This window comes from Aythya fuligula, chromosome 3 (assembly GCF_009819795.1).
Source record: "Aythya fuligula isolate bAytFul2 chromosome 3, bAytFul2.pri, whole genome shotgun sequence".
NCBI classification, from domain to species: Eukaryota; Metazoa; Chordata; class Aves; order Anseriformes; family Anatidae; genus Aythya; species Aythya fuligula.
Window position 1 is genome coordinate 91,186,231 of NC_045561.1, and position 25,292 is coordinate 91,211,522.

General features: G+C 35.8%; 1 protein-coding gene across 1 annotated transcript in view; it reads left to right on the top strand.

Annotated features, from left to right (window-relative positions):
- EYS (eyes shut homolog) overlaps positions 1-25,292 on the top strand; it is an 836,985-nt gene that overhangs the window by 704,734 nt on the left and 106,959 nt on the right. Inside the window, exons 38-39 of the mRNA XM_032185496.1 lie at positions 15,172-15,280; positions 17,832-18,052. Coding sequence (XP_032041387.1) covers positions 15,172-15,280; positions 17,832-18,052 — 330 coding nt within the window. The remainder of the gene's footprint in view (positions 1-15,171; positions 15,281-17,831; positions 18,053-25,292) is intronic.

The following is a 25,292-nucleotide window of genomic DNA, read 5'->3' on the forward strand; positions in this document are numbered from 1 at the left end:
AGTGTCCAACATAAGGTTTCATCTACCCATGCATGAAGAAAATGCTGCACATTTCACATCATAAAGATTTCTCTTTTCCATAAACACCTCATAGTTTCCATGTTTATACTCAGATGAAAGTAATCCATCTTGCTTAAAAAATGTAAAACTTAATAAAAGGTGGCATATGAGCACACATTTAGTCATATGAGCTAAATGTGTTATATTTACCTTGTTTTTCTTCTTTGCAGTTAATATTCATGAATCTTGTGAAGTATTTATTTTCCAAATAACACACTTCAGCTCAAATATACATTGCTAATCAAAGTTTCTGAATAAAATAGGAGATAAGACATTTATAATATGTTATAAAATGTGCATGTGGCTATTTAAATATTGTCTTTCTTGAAACATATCCAAATTACATTGTAATCCATATTTTATCTTTTTACATTCAAGTAAGGAATAAATATATAATACTGTCGTTTCATGTGCATTTTAGAGTAGTTTTAAAGAAAATTGCAGCTAAAATGTATATAAACGTATTGCCATAAAATAGTCTCTTTTTTTCTTTAAAAAAAAATGTTTGGCTATAGCTTAGAAAAAAATTCTCAGCTCTTCATATGGATTGCTGTGATTTAGAAAAATTCAAGTACAAGGTATATATGCAAGTATTATGAGAATATTAATTTCTTTGACATGGCAGTTCTAAAGCTCAAACTCTTTAGTGTTAAGGAAAAACACAGCATATATGTCATAAGCAGGCAGCAGCAAAACAGCTAATGACTCTGGTCCAGAAAAAGGTGAGTGAACCCCTTTAATCAGTTTAGATGATAACAATATACTTTGAAGTTCTCTGCTATTCTATGCTTATATATGCATTCTGAAAGCGCAGATGTGCTCCATTCTGGTCCTTTGTTCAAATAAATATGCAACAGCCAAGTAGCAGTTTTTGAAAAATGCAAGCAACTGATTATATTGCCTGGTAGTTAGGCTTCACAAATCAATAAATCTTCAGTCTGGTAAGTGTGTGTGCCATTTAACGTTTCTGTCTTGTATTATTGACCTGAGGTGGGTTGCTCATGCTTTGTGAAATTAGATTTGTAATGCGCCTGGCACTTTTAGTAGCACTGTTACCTCTCATTTGTTATCTAAAATCAGAGCTACTCTTCACTTGTGTTGAAGAGAGCCTGAAGGGATTATGATGACAGAGACTCATCTTCTTTCTTACTGATGATGTCAAAACAAAAGACACAATTTTGGTTAGGATTGGAGACACAGAGATTACTCTCTTAACAGTTGCTACAGCCTACTAAGAAAGATAAATTATTCATTCCCAGTTTCATGTGGGCTAAAAATGGTGTATTCCCCTTCTGAAGTATACTCTGCTGGAATTCTTGGCCCTTTATTTATGACAATGTAAAAAGTAATGCTTACCACAAATAAAATGCTAGTGATATTTCTTGTCATATAGAGAAAACTACTTTTTATCAATAACTTAGTTTCAGTTAGACTAAAATAATTTACCAAGTTAAGCAGTACAATAGAGATCTCAATATCCTAAGAGGCAGTCCTGATTCACATTCCCTTTCCATTTTTTTTATATTAATGTAATTCAGCTGAATGAGGAATCCTTAGACCTTACTTCATAAACAGTTGAGTAGGGAAGACAAGTGCTTCAGGAGCTGGTCCTGAATGATAACAGAGAGTAGATGTCTGTCTTTTCCTTTTTTTCTGACTAGGATGTGTCTGAAAATGTAAAGAAGCAAATTACTTGAATATGATCAGCAGAGCCTGAGAATAGGCTGTCTGAATCTCACTAGGAGAAGTAGGCACATAAAGTTTGTCTAAGTCTAAATTAGGGCAATGTGAGTGTAGCTCTAAGGCTCGAGGACTCAAGGTTGCAAAGAACTAGAAGAGGTGAGCCTTAAAGCCTCTGAAACCAAAATACCATTAAAGAATCTCCAAATTATATAAAAATAAATAAATAAATAAATAAATAAATAAATACTTAAATGCATACTATTGAAATACCAGGAGAAAATCTTTTGGTCATGAGTGCTGGTAAAGACAGCAGCCTCAATTTCAGAGCTCGCACTAATTGGCAGTAGAAGGATTTTATTCTTTGCAGTCTCCCCTGTATTAACACTCTAAGTATATAAATTGTTCGTTCCCTTGGCATTCAAGTTAAAGACTAGGCTTCTCATTAACCACATTGCTTAACCTATTTTTCTTTTAGTTTTCCCCAATGTAGAGGGGGGTGTAGTAGTTCATTTTAGGCCATCAGGCTATGTAAAGGAAAAATAATTAGTGCTGCCTGGTGGAAGTGATAAATGTTGCTCATTATTGTATTTCTTCTGTCTGCAATAGGTAAGAAAATAGAAGATTCTCAATTGGAGGTCATTTTAGTATTGTATTGTTATCTGTACAACATTGCATTGAACAGCTTTATTCATGTGTCAGGCGGCCTCCTAATTTTCATTCATAGGATCAGATTTATGCGAGACCCTAAATGGAAGACTATATCTTAAGATGGCTCACGTAATCATTCATTCCTACATTCTAGTGCAATGTTAAGCTTCTAACTCTGGAAGTGTCAATATGCTGCAGGGAGTAATAGCCCTTCTCAGGGGAGGGGAGAGAGATAACTGGTAGGACATTACCTACCATGTCTCTTTGTGAGTACATTAAAGTACATTTTCATGCTTTTTTAAGGCAGTCTGTTGGTGAGGTGTTAGGACAATTCAATCCTCAACATTTGTTTGAATTTACCTTTTTCATTATTGTATTGAGTGGAATTTTCCCCACTCAGAGTATGGTATTTTGGATATGTTCTTTTGTTTTTTTCATTCTTCATTCTGTTTTGGCCATTCTGTCAAGCACAATTTACATATACACAGAAAAATTCTTACTGCCACAGGCAAATTGTTAGTATAACCTTATGTAGGTAAACATTGGCTGTCAGAAACATACATAGACATGCATTTTCTTCACAATTTTTATCTCATAGCAATTTCACATGGGACAATTGTTTCCATACATCCATACACCGATTTCTTATATTTCTTTATTTCCACTGGTACTTTCATATGCATAAGATTCACTTAGCTGGTAGGTAGATACATGGTTTAATAAAGAGTATTATATATAATATCACAGTCTCCAATGCAACAGTTTCAGTTTTTGAAATTTGAAGTTTTACCAAGTGTTATCTTGGTAAAGTTTCATACTTTGCCAGGCTTAGAAAAATGTTAATTTGCTTAGTGGGAGATAATATTGGATGTTTCCTATATAGGGTTATACTCTGCTTCTAATGATATTAATATGAATCTTACCAGTTTTTAAAATAGAAACATGATCCAACACTTTTTCAGTGTGATCAAAATCACTGTAACTACAAATGATACTGTAGCTACAGAGAATGATGTGCCTGATAATGGAGTCATGTTTCTCTCCAGAATAAAAGTTCTCTGACTTGGTGAAATCTTGTACTTTTGTAAAGAGTATTCTTCTATTCTTTTAAAGTTAGGTTTTGGGTGCTCTATGCAATCAAATTTAGGCTTCAATCTGTTCACTGTTCAGCAGAAGTCTCCCAATTCACCCTTTGTCAATATAATAATGTATTGCTGCTTTTGATTGCCATTTAGGCCTTTTCTAAATGAACAAAAACACCTAATTTGGCTTCCCCAGAGGAAAGCATATGACTTTTTAGATAATAGATGAGTGTTAGGGAGCTTGTTTTCCATTTTCTGTACTTAAATGGTTTCATCTGTACTTAAGGGAAGAACAACAGGTCAAAACCTATTATGTAATGACTTCATATAAGGGGCTTCACTCTTTTCTTGTCAGTATATTCTTTTTGTGAAGATTATAGTTTAATTTTACTCATTCTCTCTGTGTCTTCCACACTTTTTATTAGGTATTACATAGGTTTTAACTGGGATTACATAAGGGGAGTAAAAGATAAAGCAAATTTTCCTTTCTCTTGTATAATATTAGCTAAAATTGCTTGACTGTAATTATATTTATATTAAAATTTAGTGAATGAGAGAAACCAAATAAGAGAGTAAGAACAAGCTGTGGAAAAGACTGCAAGGACTTTCCAAAAGTAATGTTCATCTCTGGAGCTCTGAGGAGTAGAAGTCTTTTTCTTTGATATATAATGTGGACTCAAAGGCAAGTTAAAGGTGACCATAATGAAAATTGAAATAGCCATGTTCAGGTGGAGCAAATACCCAGTTGGTACATGAACATGCGGCCATGCTATCAAAAACAGGAGAAAGTAACAGTATTCGATCTCAAAGGTGAATTATTGAGTTAAAAAGTACAGCTTTTTATTAGCAATAAAAATAAGTGGGCCCATGCATTCCTCTAGCAGAAAGAAAAACCCACAAAAATACACAAAGAAACCAATTGTGATCCAGCAGAGAACATAAGTACAAGTTCAATATTCTCCATACTTCTAAGTAACAACAGGTTGTCCTGAAACTCAGAATCAAACATCTGGTATTCCTAGGAGTTGGTGCCTACTGACAGGATCAAGTCAGTAACAATCTCCTCTTGCAATACTGTCATGATCATGAATAATGATAACAATAACTATTGTAATGATGATGAGGACAACTATGAAATTTTGTTGCAGCTTCAAAACTCTGTATAAATATTAATGTTATTTTTTTCCAGTGTTGTTGTGCCATTCCCATTTTTACATGTGTGAAATGGAGATGTCGCAGTCTGTCAGTCTGTTGTCACAGTGCACTGATGTATTGTGTTTACACCAGTTCAGTCCCCGTGAAATCAGTAGAATTGCAGAGATATGATTAAGAGCAGAACTTCTGCTTTCCTATTAGGAGCCAGTCTGAGAACAGATATATTCGAAGTCATGATTCATAAAATATATCTGTTGAGGAAAAGCATTCCATTGAAGTAAATGATCCTTGGGTGCCTGCTCCCTGTAGTATACGGGGTGATATATGCATTAGAAAGAATCCCATTAACTGATCTACTAAAGGATCATATACTTAATGCTGGGATTGACAGAGCTTGCAGAACTGGCGTGAGGAATAAGGAAAGTTAAGTAGAATCTGGCAGAAACAGTTCTAGTTTCACATAAAGTGGGTATGACTAGATTTTCAGCTGGTGATAAGCTTATTACGCAAACATGGGTTGCTGTTGTGATTTTTTTTTAATATTCTATGTAATATGTGAAAAACTGTGTGCAGACATTTCATAAAGAAATCTCATCTCCTATGCAAGATAGAGAATTTTATGCAAGATAAAATATATTTGTTCTCCATATACTATCCAATTCTTCTAGTATCTCTACAGCAGAAGAGAAAAATAGTTTGAATGAGAACAAAAAGGTTTTCCTTTCTGCCTTTTTATTCAGAACTCTTTAGAAAGACTCCTTAGAAAAACTATCTTCCTTAGGAGATAACATTAGAATTGTATCTAATAGAAAGAATCTAGGCCTATATATATTCAGAGATATTAATCATCTCAGTTACTTCTGTTATAATCCTGTTGTTGGTCCATTCTAAGATCAGTTCTACTTTTTCTTTACTTTGTAGAATTATCTGAAAGATTGTAAATGTCATTAATTTTAAGCTTAGATTTAACCAAATCTGAGACAAATATTACAGTGTTAACATTCCTGCACTGAGATATATTTAATTTTTTGATAGAAATGTTAGAATTATACAATTGCAGGGCTGCAAGAGATCTTAGGTCATCACCTGCTCTTTTCCACTGCATTAGCAGGGCATGCTTACTCCATACTTTGTTATAACACTGTAAAGTATATGGTTATGTCATTTCTAACATGTTTTTCTAACCTGTGCTTAAAAACATCCAGTGAGGGACCCTGTATAAGCCTATGCAATCTACCTTAATATCCATCCCATTAGAGAGATTTTATTCTAATGCCTGTCATGGAGAAAAAGAACAGATTTTGTTGTTGTTGTTTGTAGCAGCCTTCTCTGTGCTTGGAGATTACAATGTGCATCTAATTTGTCTTGTCTTCTTCAGCTCTTTCAATTTTGCCTAAGTGATATATGACGAGTATTAGCAAAAGTAATTATCTGCTAAAAGGATGCTAACAATGAAAGAATGTATCTTGGATTTGATGAAACCTGGATTTAAACTTACCTTTCAGGTCACTTTTTCAGGTGTCTAGTGGTTCCTGAAACTTTCTTGTAATTTTGATTCTCTTGGCTGATGTACTTCAGTGTGATGTACCATTTCAAGGCTATTAGCATGCCTTATGTATCAGCAATGATAGAAATGAGGAAATGTATATACCAAACATGTTGATGGCAGTAAGAGAACATAGGATCAGAGACTAGTGAAAATTGATAGACTGAGCAAAACTCCTGCTGACTAATAAAGTGGGCCATTAAGAATTATGACATCATTCGTCATTCTTATGTTGGAAGAAAGCAGAAAAATGTTTACATGTATACTCTCTATATACCTATTTATACATCACAGTCTGCTTACTTTTTCTGTAACAGGATGGCATTCTTGTCATGTTTTCAGCTTGTCATCTGCTCTTAAGGATCTTTCTTGTGGAACTGTTTTCAGCTGTTTGCAGTAGTCCTGGGAGCTTTCAAACACACTGTGGAGTACATTTTGCTTATAATTATTATGCTGTATTAAGTACTGTTTATTGTGTTAATAATAGATTAATTATTACTAAATTGTGTGAAGGGACATGACAGCAAGCCTAGCAAAACATCCTCTTAAAAGCTATCTTGGAGCTGATGATGTACATCAAGCCAATTTTTGGTGAATCTTTATTATATTAAATAATCTGTAAATCTAAGAAAATATGTGAATGGAAGAGTAGAATAAATACATATTTTTGTTTTGTTTTGTTTTTTTTAAAGCTACAATATGATCAAAAAAAAAAGGCTCTGTCCAACAAAATAATAGCAAAAAGTCACTGTCAGACTGGCTAGTCTTTCAATACTAAAACTGCCTACTTTGGGAGTATAGTAAACAGGCTTGAAGTTAAGTGGGTTCACTTTTAAGGTATTTAAAATAGCATCTTAGTAATGTAAAGCCAAATTCTAAATGCTACTCCCTTATGGATACTTCATTTCTTATGGATTGATGTATGTATAATAAGAAAAAGCTCAGCAATTTTAATAAAAGAGCCATGCAAAGATGCTATTATTCTTCCTGGATTAATCAGAACTGAGGAAGAGCTGACAATTTTTTCTCCCTCATGTTAATGCGAGGCTATCAACATTCATTACACTTTATTAGAACTTGGCCTGCTCTCAGAAGCTCTAGCAAGTACTATGATGGCAGTTCGAAAATCGGAATTTTGACAAATACCATATTCCAATATACAGCAAATTATGCTAGTTGAAGGTCCACTAAGAAACAAAAGGCAAATAATACCTCTTTAATGTCAAACTCTGTATTTAATATTATGGTGATAGGAAAGTGTATAAAATGTGTGTAAGAAAGGTTTAATACAGTAACATATCATCAGTTTTATTAATACCATAAAATCTGTGTTAAGAAAATGATGACATCCAGGAATACGTAAAGTCACATGGGGAAGACCTATAAGTTTTTTTTTTATTTCTTGTTGATCTTCTCCTTCTGATTTGTAATTTTGAATATTTTTTAAAAGACCTACTTGGAAAATGAGTGAAAAGAATGCATGTAGTACAAAAGGTATGATACTATTGTACAAATCATTCTGCTTGTATACTACATAAGAGCTCTTGTTTAAATATCACATATGAATTTCAGTTCAAACTTCCTCATACATTTTGAAGTGTTATTTCCCACAGATAAATCCAAAACTCTGGCAGAAAATCATGTGTTCTATGCATAAAACAACCCTGCCAATAAATCTGCAATCAAATGCAAAGAAGAAAATATTCAATTTAAAAAGAAATTAATGTTGAAAGTGGTGTCTTAAGACTGGTATCCATTAAAGTATGTATGTGTGTTCAAACAACAACCACATAGTTCCTTTTTGTTGTTGTTGTTTTTCTTTTATTTTGTTCATAATTGGTTGCACCCACAATGAAGAAAGAGAAAATGGAGTGTCAGGAAGACTTTCAAAGTCAACCATAATGTAAATGGACTGATGTTCTAAAAACTCAGTTTTCAGGTTTTTTTAGACAATCCTTTTTGCAAGTAATATTTTAGTAGAAAACAATAAATAATATTTTCAACAATGCAATGTGGAGCACTCAGGAGTAAGGTCAGAGAATCAGTGCACTACTGCAGGACCCTCTCTGCAATACAAACATACAAAGCATATCGATAGAAAAGCAGTATCATTTGTATGCTAGCTACAATACTCTTGAGTATGAATAAATCAGATCAACTGCTTATAATCATAAGTCACACTAGAGTCTCAAAGATATTCATGTGCATTATTATGTCCACTTTTATGTATGCTATCCTTAAAGAATTCACTTTCTCTCTGAAGTTTCTCTATCTTCATGTATTTTTTAAGTTCTGCTTTTCCCACATATTCTAGTAAAACGTACCAAGGAATAAGGGAAGAATTTAAGTAGAGATAGCAGAAGCTATTTTGTAGCATTGTTAGGAGGAAGGCTGTTGAGTTCGATGTATGGATATGAGGAAAGTGTCACCAATAATAGGGAAAGTAATATTCGGTGTGATGCTTCCAAAGAACTGTTAACTGTTTTACTTTCACAGACTGAAGAACAGCTCTTGAATCTTACACAAACAGCAAACACTCTAAGACCCAATTAAGAAAACACTCAAAACAAACCGTCAGCAACACTCAGAGTTTCTACCCCATCAGAAGAGCCTTTTAAGAGTTAGAATTTCCTTTCTCTTCCAAATCCAGACCTCTGACAAGTAACACATTCCAATAGACACACAAACACACTTTCTTTTTTATAAAGAGCATCAGGAGATTACTAGTACTGCAAGACACTATTAGGGGTCAAAGTCATCTGTGTTTTTTCCCTCTTCTGCGCTTCTTTTGACTCCCTTGCCTCATCTCTGTCTGTCTCTCTCTCTCCCCTGCCGGTATGCATTTACATCTAGGTCACTTCATAACAACTAGAAAACGTGAAATTTGGTGTTGAATGGCTGGAGGTTACAATAGACATTTCATTGATTTCAAATAAAATGTCAGACATAAAATGAAGCATTCATTTCTATAATTATCACTGCTTAGTGATACTAAAATTTCACCTTGTTGAAATAGAAGAGGGTAAAGAAACATATGAATATTTCCATAGAAGCAGCATGTTGAAGTCACTTTTCAGAAGAGAAGGTATGTTTTTAGTAACAGAAATATTTTTTAAGGAAACAAATAATAAATGCAGCAATTCTGGAAAGAAGTACCAAGAGATTATTAAAACTGTAGGGCACAGTACACATTTTCACACTTGTGAATTGAATGTGCTCAGTCATAAGTAAAATCACTGTTCTTGAAAAATCTCCTGTATTGCTTGACAGCTGGTTAGATGTTCCCTTGACAACTGCTCTGGTTAATCAAGGGTGTAAATGAGGCTGCTGTTTCAGTGTTTTGCAGGAGTCATTTTAGATTGTCTCTTTAATATCAACACTTTTTCAGTGAAGAGTCATGTGTGGTTTTGTTGAGATTTTTTTTTTCCATGATGTATTATTAAGTTGGGTTTGTGTTTGTCAGCTTGAAGGAAAAAAATAGCAAACAGCTCTAAAAGTAGTCCTCCAATTGTAACATTAAAAAGTGGACAGTAGTTTAACTGCTTTGTAATCATTTCTCAGAAGACTAGAAACCCCCATCTACTATCTTCTAGATATTGATTTTAAATAAATAAATAAATAAATAAATAAATAAATAAATACATCTTTCAATGACAACTTAGCTTGCATAAAATTAGAAGCCAATTCTCTTTATAAAGCCTGTGGGGTTTTTTTTGTACCCACTGATCTGACCTTTTAATTTTATGTCTCTCCTTAGGCTGTCAGAAATATGGCTGCACCTACAGCACTATACAGAAAATATAATTACTATAAACTATATTTTTTAAAGTTTGTTAACACAACCGTGAATGCACCATTTTTAGATGATTACATTATGTTGTTATAATGCATGAATGCAGTTAAGAGTCTTCCAGAAGTTCCACTCTCTGGACCCATTCTCATCCGTATTGTCAAATATGTAATCAGTTTAAGATACTTTACTGTGTTTCCCTTGATATAAACTGGTAGCTGAAGCAATCATGCTATCAATTAGGGCTTAAGTCAGTCTTTCCAATGATTAGAAGAGACATCAGTATGTTTTTTTGATCATACTTTCTATTGTGCTCCTTTACTGCCACCTGGTGACCTGCTTGAAGAAAAAGAAATTGCGATCATTTCTCATGTGGAGAAGTAGCTGTGATAATTTGAAATAAAACATTTACTTGAGCAAGATTATAACAGGTGACAGATTTAGAAGTGCCTCGATCTTTGCTAGTTTAAGAGGATTTATTTTAATACAATTTCCAACCTATATTAATTCCATACTTTATATCTACAATTGTGTCATAGGTACAAGCATGTTAGGTAAACATTGCACTTTGTTAGAAATTCAGTGTTCAGTCACCTGATTAATCAAGTTGTAACTAGTAACTGCATTAATCACTGTATGCAACCTTGGTTTCGTATCTGTCCATCAGTCTTTTGTAAAGAAACAGCCCCTGTAGTAAACCCTTTGTTAATTCTTGTTCTTAACAAGAGCTTATATAAAATCCACAGCAGCTATGAAAAATCATGTTATTCTAAGCCAAACACAGAAAAGAAGTCTGAACGTCTTCTCATTTCAAGTCTGTGGAAACAAATATTCAGCTACATCAGGCCTGCACCTTAGCATTTACAGGAACAGGTTGGGCTCCACATGGCTCCAGACCTAGTTAGATTACTGTAAGAAACGCTCTGTATATCATTCCCATGTGTCCCACACGCATACATGTTTCCCATACCTACTCTCCACACACTCGGTTCTCTTCCGCTACGTGAAACCTTTTTATATCATTACAAGTGTGATGTGCATGAATCAGACCAATTGGTGCCTGACAAAATAATCCTGCAATAGGAATCATATTGCATTCTATTCAGTCACTGTCTCTGGAGGTAAAAATACGCCGGCTTTGAATGCAACTGAAATATGCCACTGAGATGTGAGGCAGATGGACTGAAATGCCTTCAGCATCTAAACAAGTGAAAAAGCACAACTGAGCTACAAATACGTCAAAATTTAAAGATGTCGGTGATTAGCCACTTTTATCTCAGGTGTTCTTTATGTGAGGTCAGTATCTCATAATAGGAGGTTAATTAGAAAAAGAAAGAAAAAATGTCAAGAGAATAAATCATCAGTTCGGTTTTATCTTTTCTAATATAGATAGTGGATTATTTTTTTATATATGAGGTGTGTGTAATAATACTGCTGCATTTATCTAGCTGCAAGATTAAGACAGATTTAATCTTGGTTTATAACAGAAATATTATCCAGTTGTACAGTTAGATGAAGAGACATTTTATTTCAGGTCATTTCTACTGCAGAACATTTCAAGCATATTCTTTTCTACATCATTGTTTTTAAAAACTAGAATAATTATCTTTCATATGTCCATATTTTAGTACTTCGTGAATGCAAATGCTGTGGTAAAGATAGAGACAGAATTTCTGTTTTAATTGCCATTTTTCATTATTTTCATAATTTTCTCAGAAAGCTGTCTTTTGGGCTGAAATTTTCCATGCTCTGTCTCTTTTCAAAAGCTCTTCTAAGCATATGTGAGTAATCTAGCAAACTCAAACAGTCCTAATTTTGTGGTAATGTAAGCATGAAAAATATGCATTTTTCTCACATTTCAAATGACAAGTTTTTCATTTCTGTGACATAAGACAGAGAGAATTTTCATGTATTATTTGCTTGGAAGTTCTTGCAAGGAAAGGAGCAAACGCTAAAGGCAGTGGTGGCAGCAATCCTAACATGAGCTCCGGAATACAGGGCAGTAGATTGCTGCTTACAGCCTCTGCTTTCTTCCCACAGCTCAGTCACTAATCTGCAGGCTGACATCAATCTAATCGTCTCTTCTCTTTGAGTTTTCGTTGCTGCATCTTAAAAAAAATATATAGCTTTATGTTCTTTGTGAAGTTGAGACCTGATGTTCAAAATCACAGTGTAATAGCTGCTGCTTATAGGTATTTATTATTTCCATTTTTCTGACATGTTACTTTAAAAGTAGAATGAATCACCAGATATACCTGAGTAAGGATAACCGTGTTAGCATGTATACGATTTAGGATACCTGGGATTAGCTACATAAAGATACTGCAGTAAAAACCGTTTCAGCATTGAATAATCTTTAAAGTTTATTTTAATTGCACCTATTTTTATTTTTCTATGTCTTTTTTTCTTTCCTTTGCAAAGAATCAAAGCAAGAGAACTTATGTACCCAAAGCAGTGATAATGTTTGAATACCAGACATTTGCAATGAAAATTCACAATGCTGAATTTAGCTTGGTAGGCTAATTGCTTGAAGCTGATCAAAGTGACATAGACCATGCTGTTCTATTCTTTTCTATCAGACAAACATTCTTATTTATGAATATTGCCACATCACTTAAAGCTTTATTCTTTGTAAGTTGGACTATTGTCAAATGTGATATGTAGGGTTAAACCTTGAATTAATATAGAAACTGCAGAATATGCAGATTTCAGAAATCTTTCTGAAAAGCAGGGACAAGGCAGGGGTGAGGAGGAGGCACTGCCATGGGTATATTAGGTCTATGCCAAAAAATCCACATTGGCTGATGTCAAGGAAAGGTTATGAGTTGCTTTTCCCCACAAGAAGGGTAAATTTACTTTTACCTGAGAAATTATCTTTATACACTGTGATTTTCCTGGAGCAGAAGTATTAGTAGGAACATGAAATGAAATTCAAGGTATTTTTCCATACCATGAATTGGCTGGAAATCAGAGTAGATAGAAGTACTTTCTCCAAACTTGTCCTTATGTGAGTATTTAAAAAGGGAATCACAAAGGCCTATTATTTATTGAGAAGGAGCTTGTGTTTATTCAGTTCACATTTTATAAAGATATTGTGAAAATTAGCTAATCTTCAGAATGGCAGATATTGCTGCTGACTCCCTACATTAAAAATGAAATGTTATTATAACTTTATACTACGTAAGAAGGAACTTAAAATATTAACAACTTCATTTTTTTAAAACCTAAAATTAAAGAAAAAATGAACATTTTTCAAATTCAGTTGAATAGTCTAAGAGACTGGGTCTCATTTTTAAAGGGCGATCTAGAAGATGCCACTCAAATACCTGTCTTGTAAACAACTTTTAAAACACTGTTGTTCCTGATTCAATAGTAGGAAAAGTGTTGCATACTTACAAAGGTGAAATAATTTAACACATTTCAACCCCGTGCAGCAGAATGCAGTGAAAAGTCAATGAGTTAGTATTGACTGAAGTAGCTCTGGAACCAGAAGCAACATAGCCATTAGAAAGGCAGGATTTATTTATATGGGTGCATCACCTGCTGATATAGACATACTGCCTATGTGACTTGTGTTGGTGGATGTACTGTTTTTTTCCTGCTCACTCAGATGTCATTGAACTGCAGTTAGTGTTAGAAATGTACCCATATTCATTAGGGGCCTGATACTATATCAATTTATGTCAATACAGTGTTCCCAGTAACTTCACCCAGAGGTGAAAACTGAGGCTCTGGATTTCATGCTGAATCTGCAGATAGGAGGATAGAAAGTAAATCTGTAGACACAAGTACAAAAGCAAAGCTCAAGGCATAACACAGGATAAATTATACCATGGAAACAAACAGGTGGTGGTACATGAAGAAGTCAGCATTCAAGAGTGCAGTAGGTTTTGCTGCGGTTCATCCAGGAGTAAATTTATCTTTGGAAGGGCTGAGGTGTGTCATTTATAAGAGTAGTAATATCTGCTTGTAGTGTTCAGGGCATCATGGGCTTTAAAATATGTTAACTCTTTCATAAGTCTGAGGCCTGACATGAAGATTCAGTTGCACCAACACAAAACAGTTTATGAGATTCCTGGCATTGTCTCTTAGTTCAGCTAAAAACATGGGAAATTTGGCAGTCCAAATAAATGTATACATTTCTTTCAGGATCAAAATATTGTGAAAATGTAACATTTTTCTTGTTAAAGGCATTACTCTGGAAACACAATTGTATGGATATGACTGAGTAGAGTTTGATGACCTGTATGTTAGCGTTTGTGCATGTAGTCAGTAAACATGAACATGGTTCCCAAAAGGAGGCCCATCACACTTACTTTTAAAGTATTTGAAAATTCAAACTGAGGATGGAAGTGGGAAACACTTGTACAGAATTATCAAAGCTTGGTTTTAAAGAACCTATCAACTAATATTCTCGTATTCTGCCATTGCTGCAATAATGTTTATGCAAATTCCTTTCTAAATACTAAATATACATATTTGATATATATATATATATATATCAAAATCATCTTGTAGGATTGGGTTTTTGTTATTGATATTATTCATAACATTTCCTGAGATCTCATCATAGACAGAACTTAAAGAATTTGGGGTGTCTGATTTAATGTTCACTAGTGCTTGCTTTACAAATTCCCTTAACATTATATTCTTCTTTATCTATGAAGCTCAGTACCAGAGTTTACATAAACAGCATGCTTCCCAAGTAGCAATAACTATATCACTTTGTAATCTTGCTGCTCTGAGGTATGCAGCCTTTCATTTCTTACTCCATTTCTGTTTCCCCTGTAGGGCAGGAAGAGGAAATTTCCACCTTTGGAGTTCAGCATCATTCAACATTGATGATACTTGTCCAACAATCTTCTATACTAGGGAGACCACATGTCAGCCACACTTTGCACTTACAATTTATCAGTACCCACTTACGCATGTAAAGATCTCTTTCTTCTTCATCTCTGTAAACATTTCAAAAACTAGAGTCAAGAACAGCAGGAAAGCAAATAGAAGAGGGACATTAAAAGAAGAAACTTACATCTTTTGTGTCCTGGTTAGTCCATGTAGCCATAAAACTAGAATTCTTATTGTCCAAAGGCTGTCATCCCTCATGGAGTCAGAAGCATCTTTTTCACCTTGCCTTTGCTGTATGAGATTCGAATACTCCTCTGTCAGTGGCATAAACGGTAATGAGATCTTCTGTTTCCTTCCAGCTATATGTTGCCTGTTAGCAGTCCTGAAGGGTACTGCATGATTGAAATGGCTGCAGATGGAAATCCTCCTGTACAACACAGACTCTCGCTCTCATATCAAGCATCTCAGGTGAGTCTGCAAAACATCAAAAAACAGTTATTTGCTTTGAACACACAGATATCATTATATGCACTTACTTTCTCTTTAATATGTCATTTCACACAAGGCATCCATAGTATTTCCAATGATTTCTTCAGCTTACCGAACCCTGAAACGTCTATTTCAGCTGCTTAAAGTCCATGAAAAGGACACTGATACTGCAAGAGGAAAAATAAAATGTTTGCAGTGTCACTGACTTAGGCCACAGTGCTGCTAGGAACAATTCAGATAATGCCTAGCAGTAATCCTGGTTACTTTTTGTTTGCAATCGACACTGTATAGTGGAAGGCAGTTATGAATCATCACTGACTTAACCTGGTGTCAGAACTGTTGCTAGGATTTGCCTTCTGAACAGTATTATAAATATGATTGTCTCCATTTTGAAACTGGTAACAGAAGACTCACCCTAAATGGGCAACAGGCCAACTTTCCCAGATCTTGAGATTTTCTGTTATTCTTTGTCTCCATTTTATCACCTGTCTTTGTTCTGCATTCTAGCATCACAAGATTCTTTCTGCATGGTACGTCTTAGGTGGTTTGGGACATGAGAATTTGAACTATGATTGAGAGTTCACTTTGTAAGTTTATTCACTAAGAGACAGTACAGTTAACTGTAGAGATACTAATCATGATGTGCATTGCAAGTTACTATAACGTTACCATAATGTTATGTTAAGGCTGCTAGGGTATTAACAAGATTAACAGGAATTTTTCTTGTGTGCTTCCTTAAAATATATTCTGGTTCTGTCAGTTTAACTCAGAACAGGACCTTTACAGGAAAAAAATGTGCTTTATGGTGTACTAGCATGAGTTTGAACATCTAACATTATGATAAAAACCATTGATGCATGAAACTGAGGAGAGCCAACTGAAGTTATTCTGTGGTTCACTGGGTCTGCCCCCCGGTCAACACTTTTGTAAAATAAATCCAATAATAAAAATGTTGCGCTGCAAGAGAATTGTTAGATACATACATACATACATACATATATATATATATATATATATTTATCATAGACATTGTACATTCCAGCTCAGTGCTTTGCTTAATTCTGTAACAGGTTCACAGATGGAGAGAAAATGTCTGTCTACGAATACTACTTACAAATCTTGTCCGAAGCTATGCTGGTTTACAGCTATGTTTGATAGGAGAGAGAGTCAAGTGATATGAAATGAATTTGACAAGTGCTGAACTGATGTCTTTGAATTCTTTCCATGTGAAAAATCTGATTTAATTTTATCCATGCCCTAAAAGGTGTAGTGTTTTCTTTTTCTTTTCTTTCTAAATGAAATGCATTGTAAGTAGAGGAATATCTGAAGGCATTCATGTTCATTGTATCTCCAAATTTCACTTTAGATTGTCAGCAGCATAGTTCACGCAGTGATAAAAGCCATATAAGAAACAGCAAAACAAGGTAATATAGATATGTGAAATCTAGACAAGTCAACATGATGTTTTCCTCCTTCTGCTCCTAAATTTTGCAGTTGGTGTCTGGATATGATAGTGAAGGACTCCTTATCTATAAATTATCTCCTCACGTAAATGATTTCTCAGTTTTACACATCCTGTGATATATTTGTTGTTCCATTGATTTATTCATACTTGAATTGACTAGGTTTCACTCACTTTCTGGATTGGTGGCATTGTATAAGTAAATTTATCACAGAATGATAAGGAATTTTTTTACCTGATTTTCTAAATTAAAAATATATATATATATATATATATATATATATGATCTTTTCAGTTCCTGATAGGCAAAGGAACTTAGGCATGGTGAAGCCCCATATCAGAGCTCTAAATAGTCAAGCACCAGCTTTGAGGGTGGAATTCATAGTACTGAATGAGTCACTTACAAAACCTTTAAAAGTTATGGACAAGGTTTTTCCTCCTAGATAGGTAGCACAAGAACACTAGACTTGGTCAGACGCAGTATGAAATTGTTTTGGTTGTTCCCTTGGCATCTTTATCAGGATGTTCTAGGTACTTATAACCCTAGAATTTACTAACTAAACCTTTCCCTTTTCTCCTGGTCTTCACTATAGTGGTCCATTTTTGTCACTCATCTAGGAAATGTAAAATCTTTATTTCATAATTCCTTTTTGGGGGGATTCTGGAGGTCCCTGATCCTAAGGGAAAGCTTTATCCTTTAGTATACTGTTTCTCCTGTGTTCCTGTGCCAACCCTCAACCAAGATTGTAAAACTTGTGTAAAATGAGGAAAACACTAAGAAAACCTTAAACCATGTTTAAAGTTAGTTAAGTCTCAGAATTCAAATTTATATTTCATAGAACATATGTTGTTTTACACATTTGAAGATATACACACACATAAAAACAGTCTCTTTGTACAAAGTAAAATAAAAAGAGAGACGTTTAAAAAAATCCTGTAATCAAATATCATCAGTTTTGACCATCTTCAACTAATGGCTGTTTCCTTTATCTCGTATTATTCCTTCATTGCTTATAGTACCATCATATACCACATTCTTTTCTGCTGTTTCTTTTCTTGTTTCGGCAGATCGCCTTTGGATCGATCTTTCTTGGAAATGTTCCTGTTCATGAAAAGGTTCCTCGATGTGTTGGGCAGATACATGGCTATAAAGGATGCATTAGGGATTTTCAAGTTAACAACAAAGAATTGTTCATCATAGATGAGGCTCTCGGAGGGAGGAATGTTGAGAACTGTAATGTTCCAGTATGTGAATATCATCCATGTCACAATGGTGGGACGTGCACTAGGTAAGAGTTACCATTTTATCATCTATTTATACAGTGGCTGGTAGGTTCATCCTTATTGAGAAATTATTATAATTTTCTGTGTAATAAAGTAATCACCTATCTTCTGTCCCGATAATGCTTCATGCCTAACCAGAGAGATTTTACACCTTATTTGCTTACATGAAAACAGATATAAAATGTAATTACATTGTCCATGCTACATGCATATTGGGTTGCTGCCAGAATTCCTTCATGGTCAACTAGTTCACCTATAAGGCATGGTGACTAAATCAGACTCTTTTCACAGATAGGACGAGATCACATAAGGTCTCATTTTTCTGTCTAACAACTCTATATCCTGCTAGGCCTGTACCCTCACCCATCCTCATGGTGTTCTGGATACACATCACATGCATTCATCACCATGCTATGAAAACACCAACAAGTGAGTCATCACCTTCAGCACTTACGAAAAAGTATGCTCAAAGAACCTTTGAAAGTTAAAGTGCATCAAATGAAAGAAGAAATGGGATCCAAAAGAGATGTGGGCTAAAAGCACAGAGGATGGTGTTTCAGTTGAATGATGGTTCAGTTGAAGCACAGTAAGTTTTTAAGCCATAGTAACTTGTCTAAGGCACTCAGAATTTGAGAACTGCATTTCTGTTTAAAATTGATGGTAATTGGTAAGTAGTTGCCATGCCTGTTTTATAAGTATTCAGGTTCTGCAGTTCTGACTTAATAACATATATTTGCCAGAACAGTATTTGCTTTTTCAGAGACTGATCGTTCCTCTAGATGTCACAAAACAGATTGTGTCTCAGGATATGGAAGTCCCATTTGGATAGGTCAATAGATAGGGATCTTCAGAGGTGCAATTCCTGCATCCCAAAGTCCTGATGCTTCATTTTGTCCACAGTATGTGCACATACAGCTCCATCACTGTATACCATGTAATTAACTAAGGGGAGAACAAATTGCTTCTGCTTTTCTGAGAAGTGATGAAAGGTATGCGTGTGACACATCTACAAGATTCACTCTTGATGAGTCATGTACCCATCTTCTACAATTTCTTTGTGCTGGATGTAAACAGGGTGACAAGGTGCTGGCAGGCATTTTACACGGACTCTGCCTGACAATGCCAGGGTCAGAAACCCATTTCTTCTCTTTACTGATCCCATTTTCCACAGCTTTTCATCAGATTGAGGAGGTATGGAAGAATAATGACTTTTATACCTCCTGATCAACCTTGTCAGGTCTGGCTCCAGAGTGTCTCTAATGTGGACGTGAATACTCCTCAAAGTTTTTTCCTCTAAATCTATTGTCTTAAGACCTGAATTGATTGCTTCAATGAATGAAGCATCTCCCAAAAGGAACAGAAATATTCTGTGAGAATAGAATCTTCCTGTAATTCTTTCCAGGCAATTCCTTGTAATACTATTTAGGAATCTATGTATCAAGTATGTAGTCTAGCAAACTCTATATAGTAAACAGATCAACTTTAGAGCTGTAGTACTCATCACATTCTTCCTAGTTACAAATGTTCCTTAATACTTCTTGAAGCTGAAAGACACTACTCTCTCCCTTAGCTCCACAATGGTTTATTAGTTGCTTTATCCTCAAAACTAGTTGATAAACCACTATTCAGATTGCAAGGAACCCTGTAGTAGTTCACACCATGTTATATGTGGAACAGGAAAACTGAAAAAAGAGGTGGATATTCTGTATATAGTTTCTATGGAAAAAAAAAATCTCAGTTCCAGTGTTCAAATGGTGCATGTAGACTACACAACATTGTTATCTTCAGGTAATGATTTTATATTTATGACTGCAATAATAAACTGTAAATAATCTATTGTTTTTACATGGCAAGGTTTTAGCAGCACGGGGCTGCAGGGATGGCCTCTGTGAGCAGAGCCCAGCAGCTGCCCCATGTCAGAGCAGATCCAGCTCCAGATGGCTCCAAAAGGGACCCACTGCTGGCCAGAGCCAAACCAGGGAGTGACGCTGGGTGGGCCTCTGAGAGAGCAGATTGAAGAAAGGGGAAAAAAACATCTTGTGGAGAGCCCGCGCAGGAGCAGGCCCCGGGCTGGAGCTGCAGCGTGTGGGGAGGAGCCCACACAGGAGCAGGGGGTCTGGGGGGAGCTGCTGCCCATGGGGGACCTGTGCTGGAGCAGTTTGCTTTTGCTCCTGGGGGATGGACCCCGTGGTACAGAGCCATGTGGGAGCAGTTCTTGGAGAGCTGCTGCCTGTGGGCAGCCCCTGCAGGCTCAGTTCGAGAAGGATGACATCCCGTGGGAGGGACCCCATGTGGAGCAGCGGCAGAGAGTGACCGTGAAGGAGCGGCAGACAGAAAGCATCAGGGACTGCAGCCCCCATTCCCCTGCACTGCTTGGTGGGAGGAGGTAGAAGAGGGTGGATAGGGGAGAACGTGATTGTTTTGTTTTGTTTTGTTTTGTTTCGTTTTTCTCACTGCTCTAGCTTGCTAGTAATAGGAAATAAATTACATTTATCTCCCATATGCTGTCTGTTTATTCCTTGGCAGTAACTGTTGAGAGATCTCCCTGTCCCTTTCTCAGCCCATGAGCCTATTTTTCCACCATATTATCTCCCCCTGTTGGGTTGAGGAAGGGAAGTGAGAGAGCGGTGTGGTGGTGATGAGCTGCCCATTCATGTTAAACCACCATGTCAATAGTAGTAATATTCCCATCTCCACCATTAATTTTATCCATTTGTCTACATATTACTGGAAACAACTTAGTTGTATTTATTGTATTTTTTTTTTCAGATGAAACAAGCAGTGATTTGACAACTCTTATGAAACTATTATTGACTTGTTTCAGATGTTGTCAGTTGTTTCACTTACACTGTTAAGTGGCAAGAAAAAAAGATTTTTTTTTATTGCATGTTATTCTTCAGGTGCTTGGCGACTAATTAGAGCTTTTGCTTTTGAAAGGCCATGAAGTATTATATAATGAATAACTCAGCCATGTTTTATAATGAGCACTGGAACTTGTCAACACATACTGCTCTGCATAGGCAGGTGTGTTTCATAAGAAACATTTTTTACAGTCATTCCTAAATGAAAGTTACTTGCCTGACAAGGGTCAGACACTGCCCCAGGGTGTCCAGGAAGGGCCATGGTGATGGTGACGGGCCACACAATCACCATTTTGCCACAGTATGAAATTAATGAATGCATCATATTGTGGAAGTCAAAATCTCCTGTTATTTTTATTCTTTTGAAGTTATGCTTATATGGTTATATCTATGCTCTAAGAGCCCCTCTGCTTTCATAAAAAAAAAAAAAAAGTGTTATCACAATTCCATTTATATTTTGACTAAAAATCTGTGTGTAGTACAAAAGCCATTCTGTTTTAAACATATGCTCTATCGAATGAGTTTTAGTATGAATCTAAATTTATAATTCTTTACATAACTGTTATTTTGTTAGTTTTTAAAAACTATTCTCTTTCATTTGTAAATGCCCTGTGGCTTTTAGAAGCACTTTTGCACGTTCACTAGCTCTTTCACTGCACTTTAAATCCATGCTAAATGTAGCATTCCAGAGAGTGGTTTATTTCAGAGGAAAAAATAACAACTATTCAGTAAATTTAGGACTTGAGTGGCATATAGTTCTATGGCTAATTTTGTGAAATCAGAGTTTATTTTATTTTAAGTTCTTGTTTGGAAAGGGCATGGTAAGATTAACCTTGGAAGCTCTTAATATTCTGTGTGGCCCCTTCTTCGTGTGAGCCAGATGTTGCAAACCAAGCTTAGTGTTAATTAAGAAGACACATCTGTGTGTAGGAAATAAATTCATAAAATTACTTCACCAATGGTTTGACAATTGTCAGATGCAATGCTAGTAGCAGTTGATTAATACATTTGTTTTAAATTGTATAAAGACTCAGGAAAATGTAAACATAGACAAGTTTGGTTTTTTGTAGTGCACAGTACAATCTCAAAGTTAATTGCTCCCACGAACACTCATGTTTCCAGTGTCTCAAACTATTCTCACAGTGATTTTTCTTACTGTTGTTGTTCCCCATGTATTGGTGCAGCAGATGGGTCCATTAATGTTAATCAATTAGCTAAGACTGAAAAATCAAACTCAATTAGCAATAAATTTCAATAGAGAGACACTTATCTTCAGATTTCAACCACGATGAATGCCATATGCACCAACTATGCCAGGAAAGCAAATTTTCAGTTTTGGTCCCTGAAAGTGCAAGAAATACCTCCCCAGAAATGTAGATTTCATCAGTAGTGTACCTTTACAACTACAGATAGGAATGGCCACATTTTAAATCATATTTCAGAAACTGTCTGTTTTCCACATGTTGAAAGAACATACTATTCTTAAGTTTTAAAGAACTAATTCACGGAATGAGAAAATCAGTCTGAAGTTTTTTCCAAACTTCATCTGAAAAGGTTTTTAATGCCTTTTTGAAAGTTATAAAATGAATTTTAAATTAGCTTTATTTTAAGCAAAAAGAAAATTTATAGTGGAACTTGATGAGTGATGCAATTCCATATATTGCAGCTATTGAGGAGAGTAGGTGAAGTGACTTGACAAATTTCATGGTTCCTTTCTTCTCTATATATTCTCAGTTGTTATGATTGCTACTTTTTTTTTTTTTTTTTTTTTTTTTAGAAAAAGAGCTCAAACTGAAGACCTTGGAGACTCTAAAATGTTGTTCTGACTATGTTTGCGTCTCATTTTCCATTTCAAAGGGGTTATTCAAATATTGAATCTTTCCTATGACATATGCTAGAAATAATTCTTGTGCTTCCTTGTGCCCATAAGACAGAAATGCATGTCAAGTCAGGTTTTAGCTGAAGGAATTCATCTAAAGGTAAGCTTTTATCCCTTTATAAATGTTTTTCTCAGATTTCTAGCACAGGTCTACATTATCAATCTCACAAAATCTGATTTGTGGGGTGTTTTTTTTTTTTGAAGTAAAGATGAGAATAAGCTATTTCCTATTCTCAAAGCAGGGACCATGGAAGCAGCTCCCATGTAACATTAATAGTACTGTAGGTCAATTTTTTAGAACTGCTAATAGGTCTCCCATCAGTGCTTTAGATGTAAGGTAAGAAAGGAACCAGATATTTTGAAGTAGCAGAACTGATCATATTACAAGGATCCTTTTACAGATCTCTTTTATAGACTAGGAGACTCAGGCAAGAATGTTTTCCAGAGCTCCCATTTTCTTGTTGATGCTGTTGTTTGATATATGAATATGAATCCTAGTTACATATCATTAGGATCCACATGGAGTCAAGTCCAGTTGGAGGCTGGACTTGACTCCATATGGATCCAGCTGGACGAGGGCATCGAGTGCACCCTCAGTAAGTTCGCAGATGACACCAAGTTAGGTGCGTGTGTCGATCTGCTTGAGGGTAGGAAAGCTCTGCAGGAGGATCTGGATAGGCTGCACCGATGGGCTGAGGTCAACTGCATGAAGTTCAACAAGGCCAAGTGCCGGGTCCTGCACCTGGGGCGCAATAACCCCAAGCAGAGCTACAGGCTGGGAGAGGAATGGTTGGAGAGCTGCCAGGCAGAGAAGGACCTGGGAGTGATGGTGGATAGTCGGCTGAATATGAGCCAGCAGTGTGCTCAGGTGGCCAAGAAGGCCAACGGCATCCTGGCTTGTATCAGAAACAGTGTGGCCAGCAAGGCTAGGGAGGTGATCGTCCCCCTGTACTCAGCTCTGGTGAGGCCGCACCTCGAGTACTGTGTTCAATTTTGGGCCCCTCGCTACAAGAAGGACATCGAGGTGCTTGAGCGGGTCCAGAGAAGGGCGACGAAGCTGGTGAGGGGCCTGGAGAACAAGTCCTACGAGGAGCGGCTGAGGGAGCTGGGCTTGTTCAGCCTGGAGAAAAGGAGGCTCAGGGGCGACCTTATTGCTCTCTACAGATACCTTAAAGGAGGCTGTAGTGAGGTGGGGGTTGGTCTGTTCTCCCACGTGCCTGGTGACAGGACGAGGGGGAATGGGCTAAAGTTGAGCCAGGGGAGTTTTAGGTTGGATGTTAGGAAGAACTTCTTTACTGAAAGGGTTGTTGGACAGTGGAACAGGCTGCCCAGGGAAGTGGTGGAGTCACCATCCCTGGAAGTCTTTAAAAGACGTTTAGATGTAGAGCTTAGGGATATGGTTTAGTGGGGACTGTTAGCATTAGGTCAGAGGTTGGACTCGATGATCTTGAGGTCTCTTCCAACCTAGAAATTCTGTGATTCTGTGATTCTGTGATATTAAGTTCAGAAATAATATTTTAAGTTCTGCTGTGTTCAACTCATGCACAAAGATAAACCAAAAAAAAAAAAAAAAAAAAAAAAAAAAGGGTTTCATTTTTATATAAGTAGATTTGAAATTGGAGAAAAAGGAGTAGATTTCCAGATGGGATTCATGAATTCTTTTCCTGAACCCAGATATGTTGTTCATACCTTAAACTTTTACAGAATTTTCACTATATGTGCCTGAGTAATGCTGATTTGCATAAGGAAGATATCCTGCTTTCTGCTTCCTTCCAAAGGGCTGGGTTTGGCTTAGCTCTGTCAATACTAAAGGTGCTCACCTACACGTTTGACAACTCCAGCAACTGATGGTATTACTATTTCAATTCATGCTTCTACATGCCATTATTTAGGAAGACTCATTTGGGAGACTGAACTTGTTGGATCCTGTACATTTTATTAAATTATGTAGCTAGTGTAGCTGGTTTGCTAGATATGAAAGAGATTCACATTTTAAAATTCATTTTTTTTTCTAATGCTGATGTCAAATTGGGCTTTGATGAATAAAAATATTATTTAAGTTTACTTCCAACTTGTTTTATTTTTCTGATAGAGAGATTTTTCATTGTATCAGGTTCCACCTGATCTTAGGAAAAATAATGCCACTCTTACTCAGAAAATCTGTCAAATCATTTTTGAGGAGAATGAATACCATTGGTTTTCTTAAAATGACCAAAATCCTGTTGGACATACGTTTATTACATCATACTTTTATGGGAATGTCAAAGAGGCAAGCAATAGAGAAAATTTAATCTACAGTTTTACTAACACTATATTGTAATACATACTGTTGTGTACAATAGAACCTGACTGCTGTTTTTCCTAGTCCAACATAATTTCTACTTAAATTTCTTTAAAATATGCAACTCTTTTACCAGTGATTAAAATGTGGTACACTTTTCAGAATTTTTTAGCTTCAGAACCTCATTTTCTGACAGAACTATTGTTGAAGTAACAAATTCTGTT